The 13,264-nt window shown below is 44.3% G+C and overlaps 1 protein-coding gene across 1 annotated transcript in view; it reads right to left on the bottom strand.

The window, feature by feature from the left end:
* Positions 1–13,264, bottom strand: part of LOC115091825 (beta-arrestin-1) — a gene marked incomplete in the record, with an annotated part of 534,784 nt that overhangs the window by 162,167 nt on the left and 359,353 nt on the right. Inside the window, 1 exon segment of the mRNA XM_029602063.1 lies at positions 10,508–10,538. Coding sequence (XP_029457923.1) covers positions 10,508–10,538 — 31 coding nt within the window.

Below are 13,264 nucleotides of genomic sequence, written 5' to 3'. Positions count from 1 at the left end.
GAGAATGAGAGGATGGCACGGAAGTGGGCTGTGGAGGGAAGTGTATTTGCAGGGAGGGGCAGGAGGCAGGAGTACATGGCGTGCATTTCATCCTTGGCAAGTCCTAGAGGAATTTTAGAATCCCTGGATTTAACCATAGGAACTTCCCTGCTCATGCACCCTGAATGGCAGAGTACCAAGGAGGCAAGATGACAAAACTGACTTGGATAAGATGCAACATCCTGCTGGTGATCATGTTTGTGCAGTTGACTGCTGGAATATATCTAAGTAGACCAATGTAGATGGGAACAGTGGAGCAAACTGGATGGGCTAGTTGGTCCTTATCTGATGTCATCTTCAATGTGACTGTGAATCATTAGGCAGTGCCATAAAATGAATTGCAGATCCATAGATCATGAATTTTGATCCACCCTACCTCTAGTTGTGTTGGCACTTGTTCAGGCCTCAAATCACTCATTGCCATCAGTACATTATGAGCCATTATACTGATTGAATTGGAAGTTTCCAAACGTCCCTATCATGCATCTTGAAATTCCAGATGCCACTTATTAGACCCAAGCCCAGATTCATCAGATTAAGCTACTGAATGAGCTTCCAGCTCAATCACATTTAGTGCACTGGATAATTAGCAGTAACTCGCTGATTTTTTTTAAGGTATAAATAGATTAGAGAAATAAAATTATCATTTCTGATTGTGGTCGCTTGGGAGCAACCACGGGTTAGGAAACAGCTAGGAGTACAAAGTGAAGCCAAACTCTGGCTAGTTCCAAATGAAAAAAAAAGGCTTTATTTACAAGAAAACCAAAAACACAGCATAGGCTGCTTATCTCAGCATTAACAAATCAGTCAAAGATAAGAAGTTCAGGCATAGGTTGGCTTCCTGCCTTCTCACTGGGCCCTCCTCTAACCTTCTAGGCCCTACCTTCTTATGCTAGGCTGAAATTATCCTCCCTGGGCCCAGAAATCCTTGCTGGGTTGGGTCTTAAGGAGGACAGGGCCAGATAGCTGCAGCTGGTCCCTTAAGGTGTTCTGAGGGAGTTTCTTATATACTCCCTCACATACCCTCCTCCTCAGCTCAGTCTTACCAGGGTGAGTGCCTATCTGTAATAGGGATACTTCTGTAGACAGGAAATCTGTATTGGTGTTTTCCCTTCCTGCTCTATGTCAGATCTTATAGTTGAAGGGTTGCAGGGGTAGAAGCCACCTCATCACCCTCGGATTGGATTCCTTGTTTCTATTTATCCATATGAGCGGTTGATGATCCGCCACAAGCATGAACTGCAGTCCTAGCAGGTAGTACTGAAAGGTCTCTAAGGCCCACTTGACTGCCGAGCCTTCCTCAATTATTAAATAAAGCTTCTCTCTTGGCATCAGCTTCTGGCTGATATATGCCATCAGACTGCTCCTCTGAGGCATTGGTTTGCACCATGAAGAGTTCAGTGAAGTCCTGACTTATCAGGACCAGTTTGGAGCATAATGCCTTTTTTCAGAGCCCAGAAGGTCTCCTCTGCTTGCGCTGACCACTGGACCTTTTCTGGGGCTTTCTTCTTGAGTGAGGTTCCGCCTTTCTGAATAATTGGGTATAAACCTCCTGAAATAACCTGTAAGACCTAGGAAAGCTTTCACTTTTGCTTTCATATATGAGACTGGCTCCCAAGTGATTGCCTCAATCTTCCAGGTCTGTGGGTGAATCTTCCCCTTCCCAAGGGTACAGCCAAGATCCTGGACTTCTTGCCCTCCCAGCAAGCACTTCTTAGGGTTGGCTGTCAGTTCTGCTTTCCTCAGACTTGTTAGCATGGCCTGGAGTTGGCTTAGATGTGTCTTTCAATCTGGGCTGTATACCACAATGTCATCCAAGTAGGTGACTGCATAACTTTGATGAGGGTGGAGCAGGCGGTCAACCAAGCGCTGAAATGTTGCAGAGGTGCCATGGAGTCCAAAAGGGAGGACATGAACTGGAAAAGTCCACCTAATGTCTACACTAGGTGGACTTTTCCAGTCCTGATAAGTGCTAGGACTGCAGCTTTTTGAATGAAGTCTTCTCCTTTCCCGCTGACATGAGAGGCACCTTCCAATACCTTTTTGTAAGGTCCAGGGTAGAAATGAACTGGGCCGACTCCAGACATTCAATTAGCTTATCCATTTGAGGCATCAGGCCCACATCAAGCTTTGAGACTCCTTGACCTTTTTAAAGTCAATACAAAACCTGATGCTCCTATTTGGCCTTGGCACCAGTACTATAAGAACATAAGAACATAAGAAAATGCCATACTGGGTCAGACCAAGGGTCCATCAAGCCCAGCATCCTGTTTCCAACAGTGGCCAATCCAGGCCATAAGAACCTGGCAAGTACCCAGAAACTAAGTCTATTCCATGTAACCATTGCTAATGGCAGTGGCTATTCTCTAAGTGAACTTAATAGCAGGTAATGGACTTCTCCTCCAAGAACTTATCCAATCCCTTTTTAAACACAGCTATACTAACTGCACGAACCACATTCTCTGGCAACAAATTCCAGAGTTTAATTGTGCGTTGAGTAAAAAAGAACTTTCTCCGATTAGTTTTAAATGTGCCCCATGCTAACTTCATGGCGTGTCCCCTAGACTTTCTACTATCCGAAAGAGTAAATAACCGATTCACATCTACCCGTTCTAGACCTCTCATGATTTTAAACACTTCTATCATATCCCCCCTCAGTCGTCTCTTCTCCAAGCTGAAAAGTCCTAACCTCTTTAGTCTTTCCTCATAGGGGAGTTGTTCCATTCCCCTTATCATTTTGGTAGCCCTTCTCTGTACCTTCTCCATCGCAATTATATCTTTTTTGAGATGCGGCGACCAGAATTGTACACAGTATTCAAGGTGCGGTCTCACCATGGAGCGATACAGAGGCATTATGACATTTTCCGTTTTATTCATCATTCCTTTTCTAATAATTCCCAACATTCTGTTTGCTTTTTTGACTGCCGCAGCACACTGAACCGACGATTTCAATGTGTTATCCACTATGACACCTAGATCTCTTTCTTGGGTTGTAGCACCTAAAATGGAACCCAACATCGTGTAATTATAGCATGGGTTATTTTTCCCTATATGCATCACCTTGAACTTATCCACATTAAATTTCATCTGCCATTTGGATGCCCAATTTTCCAGTCTCACAAGGTCTTCCTGCAATTTATCACAATCTTCTTGTGATTTAACTACTCTGAACAATTTTGTGTCATCTGCAAATTTGATTATCTCACTCGTCGTATTTCTTTCCAGATCATTTATAAATATATTGAACAGTAAGGGTCCCAATACAGATCCCTGAGGCACTCCACTGTCCACTCCCTTCCACTGAGAAAATTGCCCATTTAATCCTACTCTCTGTTTCCTGTCTTTTAGCCAGTTTGCAATCCACGAAAGGACATCGCCACCTATCCCATGACTTTTTACTTTTCCTAGAAGCCTCTCATGAGGAACTTTGTCAAACGCCTTCTGAAAATCCAAGTATACTATATCTACCGGTTCACCTTTATCCACATGTTTATTAACTCCTTCAAAAAAGGGTGAGGACCAGTCACTGTCAGAGTCCTCTAAAACTCCGAGCCCGAGCATCTCCTTCACTTCGGTCTCAATGATGCAGCGCTTGGCCTCAGGAATCCAAAATGGCCACTGCCATATGACAACTCCAGGATGCATAATGATGTCAGGCTGCACCAGGTGGATTTGGCCCGGTAGGTTCGAAAAGATCTTCTAATTTTGTGTCCTCAAAAGGATCTCTTTTAGAACCTCTCTCCTGTTTCGTGGACCGGGCATTAAGGAAATTCGTTCCCAAAATTCCATCATATATCAGAGATGCAGCACATCTCATCACCATATTACAGGATCACCCCATGTTGGAAGACCCTTGCTATTTGGTCACCATTGACATTACAGCTCTGTACACTAGCATCCCTCAAGAGGAAGCATTACTTGTAATTACAGAGGTTTTGGCAACAGAGCACACAAGACATAGAATACCCAATGCATTCGTTACTGAACTAGCCAGGATAGCATTACAAAAAATTTTTTTTATGTTTCAAGGACAGTACTTTCTGCAAACCAAGGGAACAGCAATGGGAGCTTCCATGGTCCCCGACCTTGCCAATCTGTACGTAGCAGCTTTTGAAAAGAAATGGATCCAAAATAATCCGTTTAGGACAAACATCAGTCTATGGAAAAGATACAGACGATATTTTTATGATTTGGCAGGGAGAAGAGCATCAGCTGTTGGAATTCCTACAATGGTTAAACACTTGTAATTCCCATTTACAGTTTACATGTCATTATCACAAACAGAGTGTACCATATCTGGATATTCAGATCAAGATAGAGGAGGGCAAATTTTGTTTTTCAATATTTCAAAAACCAACTGACAGAAACATGTTACCTCATTACACTTCCTTTCACCCGGATCACTTAAAGAACAACTTGCCAATAGGCCAGTTCCTTCGGCTAAGGAGATTGTGCTCCACGGTGCAAGAGTACAAGCAGCAAGTGGTAGATATGATAGAAAGATTTCTTCAGAGGGGATATCCATGCTCCATTATCAATAAGGCTTATAAAAGAGCCAGATGGGCAAACAGAGATTTATTGTTACAAACCAGACAGACACAACCCAATACGAGATTGGTGTGTGTTTTACCTCACACACCACAGACATATCACCTCAAGAAGAGTATTCTCAAACATTGGCATTTATTACAGATGCATCCGGTGTTCAAAGATAAACCTATGTTTGCATTCACACGAGCCAAAAATCTAAAAGATTTTGTGGTGCATTCCAATTTACAGGGTCAGGACACACGGGACACAAACATTCCAGCCGGACATGGTTCATGTAATAAATGCAACGTATGTACCCACATGCACCAAGGTAGCCAATTAAGCATCCCCGGTCGTAGGGTGTTTCATTTCAAAGACTGGTTCACTTGTGACTCTACCAATGTCGTCTACGCTCTTTGGTGCCCATGCAATATGGTATACATTGGGAAGACCACAAGAAAGATCAAAACCAGGATTCAGGAACATTTAAGCCGTCTCCGGAATCATACAGAAGGGGCCCCGCTGGTAGATCACTGGCAAGAGGTAGGGCATTGTACTCAGGATTTCAAAGTAGCAGTGATTTTTCAAATTAAGGAACACCCGAGAGAAGGGGACCTCAATCTTAAATTAATGCAAATGGAACAACGATTCATTTATACATGGGGCACAGTCTCCCCCCAGGGATTGAATAAATAGGTTAATTGGTCCATTTTTGGTTGACATCCAAAACAGACACTTCCGGTCCATTCTGAGCATCAATGTTGCTGCAAACAATAGTAGGAATGGATGAGGCTCTTAGTTCATTTTTGATTACATTATAACAGGTTTTTAGTCTCCTAGGAGACAAAGGGACGCACTTATGAAAGGCCGGGGGACACCCAAAAAGATAAAGAGAAATACTTTAGCACAGTATCACACTCATCCTAGTGCCCCCCAGCCTGTTAGCATCGAATTACTGTAGCATGCATTCTATACCCTGAAAAATTACAAAAATTTATAAGAATCTTGCAAATCATGTGATAACAATTTATTATAATAAGGATTGATAAGGGGCGAAGTTATATAATGGAGGAAGCGCCGTGATTAAGGTTTGAGCCACGGGTAAATAAAGATCGACGGATCCAAAACCCCCCCTGTAAATCTGGCTGATCGGGGTTAATGAATGGGTGAGTTCACTGAAGAGGTCGATCGGGATACTAGGGGCGCAAAGAGATGTGCCGGCTCAAAAGCCCCGACTGTAAGCTCTCAGTCCACCCGGTAAAATGCAGGCGCTCCTTTACATATTAACGAGAGTTTTCCACCAGGTCCGCCGGGCGGAGATGCGCTCCTTCATTTATTCAAGATAGTTCTCCACCAGGTCCGTCCTGCAGAGATGCGGGATTTAGCATCACAATTTACATAACAAAACACGATACAGAAAAAAAGGAAAATACATCGAGATGATTTTTTTGAGGTTGGGTACATAATGCAGGGACAAAGACATTAGAAAAATTTCAACATAGGTGACGTCATTTATCAAATCAATTGTCCAGCGGAGCACCCTAGGGTGCTAGCACCTAGGATCCAAAACAAACGATGTGATTGGCCAACAGAGTGACTTGAATGAGTATATTAAGAACAGGGTAGAGAGAGAAGCCGGATTTACAAGTGAAGGCACCGCTCACGTTAAACGAACACTACGACACAGTAAGTACTTATGATCTTGATTCGTGGAAATATTTTAGTAAAAAGATAACGTTAATTTTAGCTTTTTAGAAAAATTAAAAAATAGTTGTTTTACAGGTCCATACGTAAATTCCATTGCAAGCTCGGTCCCGCGGCCCCTGAAGCAGGCAGTGAATGCCGAAACATGGCCCATGTCGGGCAGGCGGCACGCAGACCCGAAAACCAGCGGCAATAGCGGCAATTGCTAATAAGATAAGATAAGTGAAATTAAATGCAATAGTTCACGGGTCGATCCGCACTACGGGGGATCTAAGCAATGGACTGTGAAAAAACAAAAAAGATGCAAAAATTCAAATAAAAAATAGTTGTGAAAAATAATAAAAGAATAAAACACGGGAGCCAGCCCAGGGGGGGGCAGTCAAAATTTCAAGGCTGCCTCGAGGCCGGCAACCGCACAAATATCCACATAACAAGAAGTTTCCTTGTTATGTAGCGTGTTATAGTAAGGTTAGTATGCAGGCAAAGGGTCAAGGCAGGCAGCAGTCAGGCAAGGTTGGTATCCAGGTGAGCAGTCCAAGTTGGCAACAAGAGATCAATCAGAAGGAACAAGGAAGAAGCAAGAGGCAAGGAACTGGAAGGCACAACAAAGGGGAGGGCAAAGCAGGACTGAGAGGCAAGAAATGGAACAAGATGAGGCGGAAATGGGACAAGGCAAGGTAGGAGCTGGAACAGGACAAGAAGCTGGAACAAGGCAAAGCACGGTGGGATCAACACCACCAGCAGAGGCGCAGAAGGACCTGTTTCTGAGGTGTCTAAGGGGAGCAGCGCTGGTGTTTAAATCCTTGGGCAAGCCTGATGGCATTATCACGCGCTGGAGGTTTCCCGCGGCAGGGTCCATAAATATAGAACGCAGGTGGTCCTGGAGCAATAGGTGCGGTGTCCTGGAGGTAAGTGCAGTCTGGCCACGGTGAGGCTACCGGGGTCGGCCAGGAATTACAATCAATTAATCTTCAAAATGCATTCTTTCAAGAATGTCCCTGGCAGAAGGATGAATGTGGGGGTGTGCTTGGACGAATCAATAGTTTTCTTTCTGTCCCGACTTCCCTCCTCTGCTGTGCAAGAGGAACCTGGGCAGCTCTTTATAATTCTTTTGTTTCACAGATCAGCTAGTGCTTAACTAGAAAAAGGCCATTAAAGCATGTAAGTATTTGTCTCTTTCTTCCCATGGCTTGTTCTATACATGGGCCTTTGATGTGAGGAGATATTCTTTTCTTACTTACAGGACAACTTTTAGCATGCGGGTGTTTTCTTGAAGCTTCAGGATCTCCAGAAGAAGGTTGGAATCAGTGAATCTCCATACTAACATCGCCTCATGCTAAAGCTTCCTGTGTAGAGCTACCCAGAATGCAATAGTTCAGGCCTGGTCCAGCCAAGTTAGGGCAGCTGCCCTGTATTGTGCTGAACAGCTTGCATACTACTGATATTTTTTACAATTTTTTTTTTCTCTCTTATAAGAATGTGCACAGGGGAATGCAAAAGCAAACAGTGTGATGCCCGTAAACGGAGCAGTCGAGACAACTTTCTTGTGTATAGCAATGGTCCATAGCACAATGTAGCAATTATGTCAGGCTCATGATTCCTCTAACACCTCCAATAATATGTATCCTGCTATTTCTGTTAGGTTCCCCTGTATCTTCTCTGTAGCAATGGAGGCAAACCCCTCCCATTATGAGTCCAAGCCTCATGACTTAAGGTAGGGCAGCCACTATTGGGCAAGGTAATCCAGTACCAATGTATCACTCAGTGTCCATTACAGAAAGAGTCAACAGTGCACAACAGATGCAAGTATTTCTTAGAAACAGTCTGAGGGTTCAAGGTAGCATGATGCCACGAGTGAAAGTACCAACGAGCCTTGCTAAACAAAACTGTGTAATATTGACAGTTTGTACTTTCGACAACCCAACTAAATTCCCCAGATCTGTTTCTCTGCGCTCGCTTTTCTGTGATCCCTTCTACTTTTTTTTAATGGTGGTCTTTTGGAGCTGCATCTTTCATTGAAAACCAGAATGGTCTCTTCTTTTTAGTTAACTTCCAAATCTAAAGATTTGAAGCCCTCACTGTTGCTAAACTATAGCTCTATAACTATTGAAAATAAGTGGAAAAAAACCAACAACAACAAATAAAAAACAACATAGAGTTTGAAATTATAAAAAAAATATCTAGGAATGTTTATTTAAACAGCCACAGAAAACGGAGAGGAAGGGTCCTATGTGGGGCCTCGGCCACATACTGTGTCATCACCTTATTTCATTCATTAGTACTAATCCTGTCAATTCTGGTATATTCTAGGATAACACTTTATTGTTGACAGAAAATTTAATTTTTCACGGTTCTCCCCTGGGAGGCAATTTTCATTACTGCAATGTACACATTTGCATAAAAAAAACCGGGCCCTTGATCTTCAGTAATGGGATATCACGGAAGAGAGACGAAGCGGTGTAGCTGTTTAAACCAATGGAAAGGATCAGTGAGCCATTACCTGGTCATGGTCTGCTGAGTTCTTTACGGTAGTACAGTTCATTTTCATATACAGCACATGGCATGAATACTTACGAGTTATGCTGTAAATGCTCTGTATTACTGTTACTACTGAGTCCTGTCCATGGGGCAGGAGCCTACATAATACTGTGTGTAGGTTCTCCAACTTCAATGGAAGAGATTTGACCATTCGTTTTTTTGTAACTCAGCAGTTTCCTCCTTCTTCTCCTTTGGGCTTTTGGCTCAGTCAGAAGCAGGGCTGGGATCCGGTGCCATGAGCCTTCATTTGCATATCATTGTCCCGGGAGCTCATACTAGGGATATTAGTGCACTCTGCATGAAAACGCGGTTCGTGCTGAGGGGTAAAATGAAGGCTCGGAGGCAGGGGAGGGACACGGGCTCATCTCCCAGCTGGGGTTTTTCACTCCCCAGGCCAGACGAGGCTGAGGATGCTGTGGCGGTGGCGTTCACAGCACCCAGGGACAAGGGGGGGGGGGGGGGGCGTCATAGTCATTGCGCAACAGTAACACCCGGTGATGGGCTGTTTAGGGCCCGCGAGTGCAGGGATTCTGCAGGGAGCCGGACGCGTGGCCCTCCAGCCGAGGACCGTCGCCACAGTGACCGGACATAAAAGAGAGGGGTGGGGGAAAAAAATCCCCAGGAGGTTGTGAATGATCCCAGACCTGGCTCCGACTGAACTGGAAGCCCAGAGGAGTGGAAGGGGAGGGAGGGTGACTACTGAGTCCAGAAATAAATAAAGGCCGAAGCTTCTTAATGGGGGTAGCTGAGCAGACAGCGCCTTTTAAAGCTTATTGGTGAAACAGTCACAATTATATTTGGAAACCAAAACACTTCAAATATGGCTGCTTCTTTTTTTGGGATGAGTTAACAGAGTCCAGCTGTAGACTGCCTGCCTGCTCGATATTTCTAGCAACAGACTAATCTCCCTGAGAAAGCAATTCCTATCCCAAAGGGGTGAGGACTGTCGGGCTAATTGATCAAGGAAAGGCTGTCGTGGGGAGGGGGGGAGGGGCATGCTCTAATTAAGCAAGCGCCCCCAGTGACTGCCTCCCAATTAAGTGGCTTCAGGTATGGGGACCTTGCTATTCCATTAAAGGGGTGATCCCCTCACCTTCCCTCTCAAAATCCTCTCCAAACCCCTACTTTTAGCCTTCAGCTCCTACCTGGGATGAAAGGAAAGATTCTTGGGTTTGATTTTATTTTACATGGAAAAATACAGGTGCATAATACTGGGCACAGTGTAACCATCCTGCAAAGGGGCTGAACTGGCAGAAACCCACGGGTGAAGCTTCTGCTAAGTCGGCCTCCTTCCAGGTGTATTTCACTTTGGAATTGAAGGACATTTAACAGACTGAAGGCAGGAGTCCATTAAAAGGACACCACGCCCCTGAGCTGGATCTTGGCGCACTCCCCAGGACCCAGATAAAACACCTGGGGCAGAGGGTAGCCAAATTCGGTCCTGGAGAGCCACAAGCCAGTCCTGGTTTTCAGAATAACCTGCATGGGTTGTTTGAGCAGAGATAGGCAGGCATGAGTGAGAGAGACTCCAGGGCACATGAGGATCTGTCTGCTGCCCTCAGGTACCAGACACCCCCCCTTGACCTCGGCCATGCATGGTGGCATTGGTCTCTTACTGCACATCTAGGAGAGGCCCACGGTTAACACAAGCTCCGGCCTCTGAAACCGAAAGATAAAGGCATGAAGGTAGGCTTACCTTTCCATTTGGGCTCGCCTTCTTAAATACTCTGCAAAACAAAAAGAGAGAGAGAGAGAAAACCACGTGTAAATAATTGTAAAGCACACAGCGGCGGTGACTCGCGATTCTGAGACGAGGCTGCTCCCAGGCCTTCCCAGCCACGCCATGGAGGCACCCATGCGTTTCTGTGGGGAGGCAACGTAGGGGAGAACAGGTTGGGGGGGGGGGGGGTGAAGTGTAAGGATCCAGGCTGGTCTACAGCCAAAAGCAAGAGCCCGGTGTTGCTCAAAGAATCCTAAATACACAGAGGGCATTCATGCAGGAACCTCCCCTCCCTGTAGTATCTGCATGGTAGAATGTTTTATAGCATGGGGAGTGACCGACGGCATCTCTCACCAGTCCAGAGGGCCCTGGATTTTAATACTCAGCATGCCAAATGCTCAAGGCAAGTACCCAGCACAACAGAGGGCAAAGCAGCTTTTGCCCAAGGTTGCAAGTAGGGGCAGTGGGATTTGAATCCGGGTCTTTTCTGCTTCTCACACTGCTGCTCTAACCACTGGGCTCTGCTTCCACGCTGCGGGAGCTAATTCTGCCCTTCCCAGCAGAGGATGTCATTCTAAATCCAAAACCTTACAAATTCAGTCAGGTGAGGAGATACACACACGTGAGAAATGTGTCATTTGCGCTGCATACTTCTCACGTCTCAGACATTGGCTGGGTCTAGGGTCAAGTCCTCAGATAAAGCAACATCCCCTGACATATAAGGAAGTTTCCATCTGTGCAAACAGGGGTTTGCAACAAGGGCTTTCAGAGGCGTTCAAGCTCATTGGCTGGAGCAGTCACCCTACAGTACAATTCAGGAGGAATTCTGGGAAGAGTTCAGGACTCTCCCCACCCAGCATTGACTTCTTGACCTTGGGCAAATCAATTTGCACTAAATTTTCAAAGGTTTGCACAGTGGTCAAATGTCTACAGTTTAGTTTAGTTTATTATATTTGATAAAAATCATTAAATATAAAAGTACTGGATATATAAAAGTAACACATGACATTCTAAATTAAACAGAAAATTAAATAAAATATTTACAGAACTATAACATATAAAAAAACAGAAAAATAAAATATATTAAAAAAACATAGCTAAAGTAATAATCATAAATATTGCAGACTGTGCATGCAGAAGGTCTGGTTAGGCATGGGGAGCTGGGGAAAATTTTCAAAGGCTTAGAAGGCTTTTGTGGGGGTAAAAGCAGGGACAGCGGAACACCTGTTGGTTGGGGGCCCAGCCAAGCTCCGCCCCCAACTCCACAAAAGCTCCACCCTCAACTCTCACTGCAAATTTCTTATTTTAAATTTAATGTCATTCTTTCTTACACACATTTTTTTGCTTAAATCATAGAGCATCCCTTCAGTTAAATCAGCAAGGCTGACCCAGGTCAGAGAGCGGGCGCTATCCTTGGCCGGACCCATATTATGGAACAGCATGCCTCTGGAGATTAGACTACAGAGAGATTTTAAACTTTTTAAAAAGAGTTTAAAAACCTGGCTTTTTAAACAAGCATTTGTTAGAGAAAACAAAGTTTAGGAGAGTAATGAATACAGGCAGCAGAACACCAGCACACAGCACTTAACTCAATATGTGCGACGTTATTTTATTGCTCTTTTAACATAAGTAAAAATATACGGTTAAATAGAATTATGCATAGACAAGAAAAAGGACAATATTTATAACTTTCATCAACTAGTCTTTATTATGAAACTATGTTACCGAACTTTAATGGCACTTTTATAGATAGTATTAATATACACAACCTCCATAATTCTATATGTGCCTTTCTGTAAACCGTTGTGATGGTATATAACTTAACGACGGTATAGAAAAGATTTTAAATAAATAAATAAATTCCAAGATATTGTGGTAAAGGAGAAAATGAAAAAAAACCCCAGCATCACTAATAGAAGTGTCAGTACTAAGCGATTATTCTGTACTGTACTAGAGGGAGAAGAGATGAACAAACACCGAGAGATGTAATCAGAAACCAAGGAAACGTGGCCTTAAGATCCAGAAAGAGTCCCGTTTGTTGGGGCACCACTGGCCAGATGAAAAAGGACTTCCAAGCTCTCCTCGATATGTTGCCTGCATGTTTTACACCGTACAAGAGTCAGGAAGCAGCAGTTTGGCACAATAACAGTACGAAGCAGAGCAGTGAGCACCGCAGTAAATCTGAGAGATTGCAATAATAGCTGGCGAGCCCTGGCTTAAGAGAGAGGTATGGGCAAGACAATCCCAACATATGTCCTGTACCTCCAGTTCTAAAACTACATATATACCCTGTGTCTACAGAAATTACACACACGTACCTCCAACAACTGGGGCAGAGCACAATATTTCCCCATACAGCTCCTCACCACACAAAAGAAAATATTCGAATCCCGGTGCCATCCAAGTAACACAAACTCCCTCCATTAGCAGGCACATTGCGCAATACAAAATCCTCAGCACGTGTACAGCAAACCTGCCATACGCACTGTACCACAGCGGCGCTAACTCACCGGACTGTGACAGGGCAGTGCTGCAGATATGACACCAGTCCATACCTCCTGCTGGGAAAACACAATGCCCAAGGCTGCTGCAGAGCCTTGCTTGCTAGCAGAATGTCTCAGCTCAGTCGCACGTGGCAGAACACAGACAGACACACAGACCTTTACCAAATACAGAAGGGACTATAACATTGTGCCAGACCACAATATCTTTATTGCTAAATGCATGAGCTCC

The sequence above is a fragment of the Rhinatrema bivittatum genome, chromosome 5 (genome assembly GCF_901001135.1).
Source record: "Rhinatrema bivittatum chromosome 5, aRhiBiv1.1, whole genome shotgun sequence".
Taxonomy (NCBI): Eukaryota; Metazoa; Chordata; class Amphibia; order Gymnophiona; family Rhinatrematidae; genus Rhinatrema; species Rhinatrema bivittatum.
Note: the sequence above shows the minus strand (reverse complement) of the source record. Positions and strands in the feature narration are given on the sequence as shown.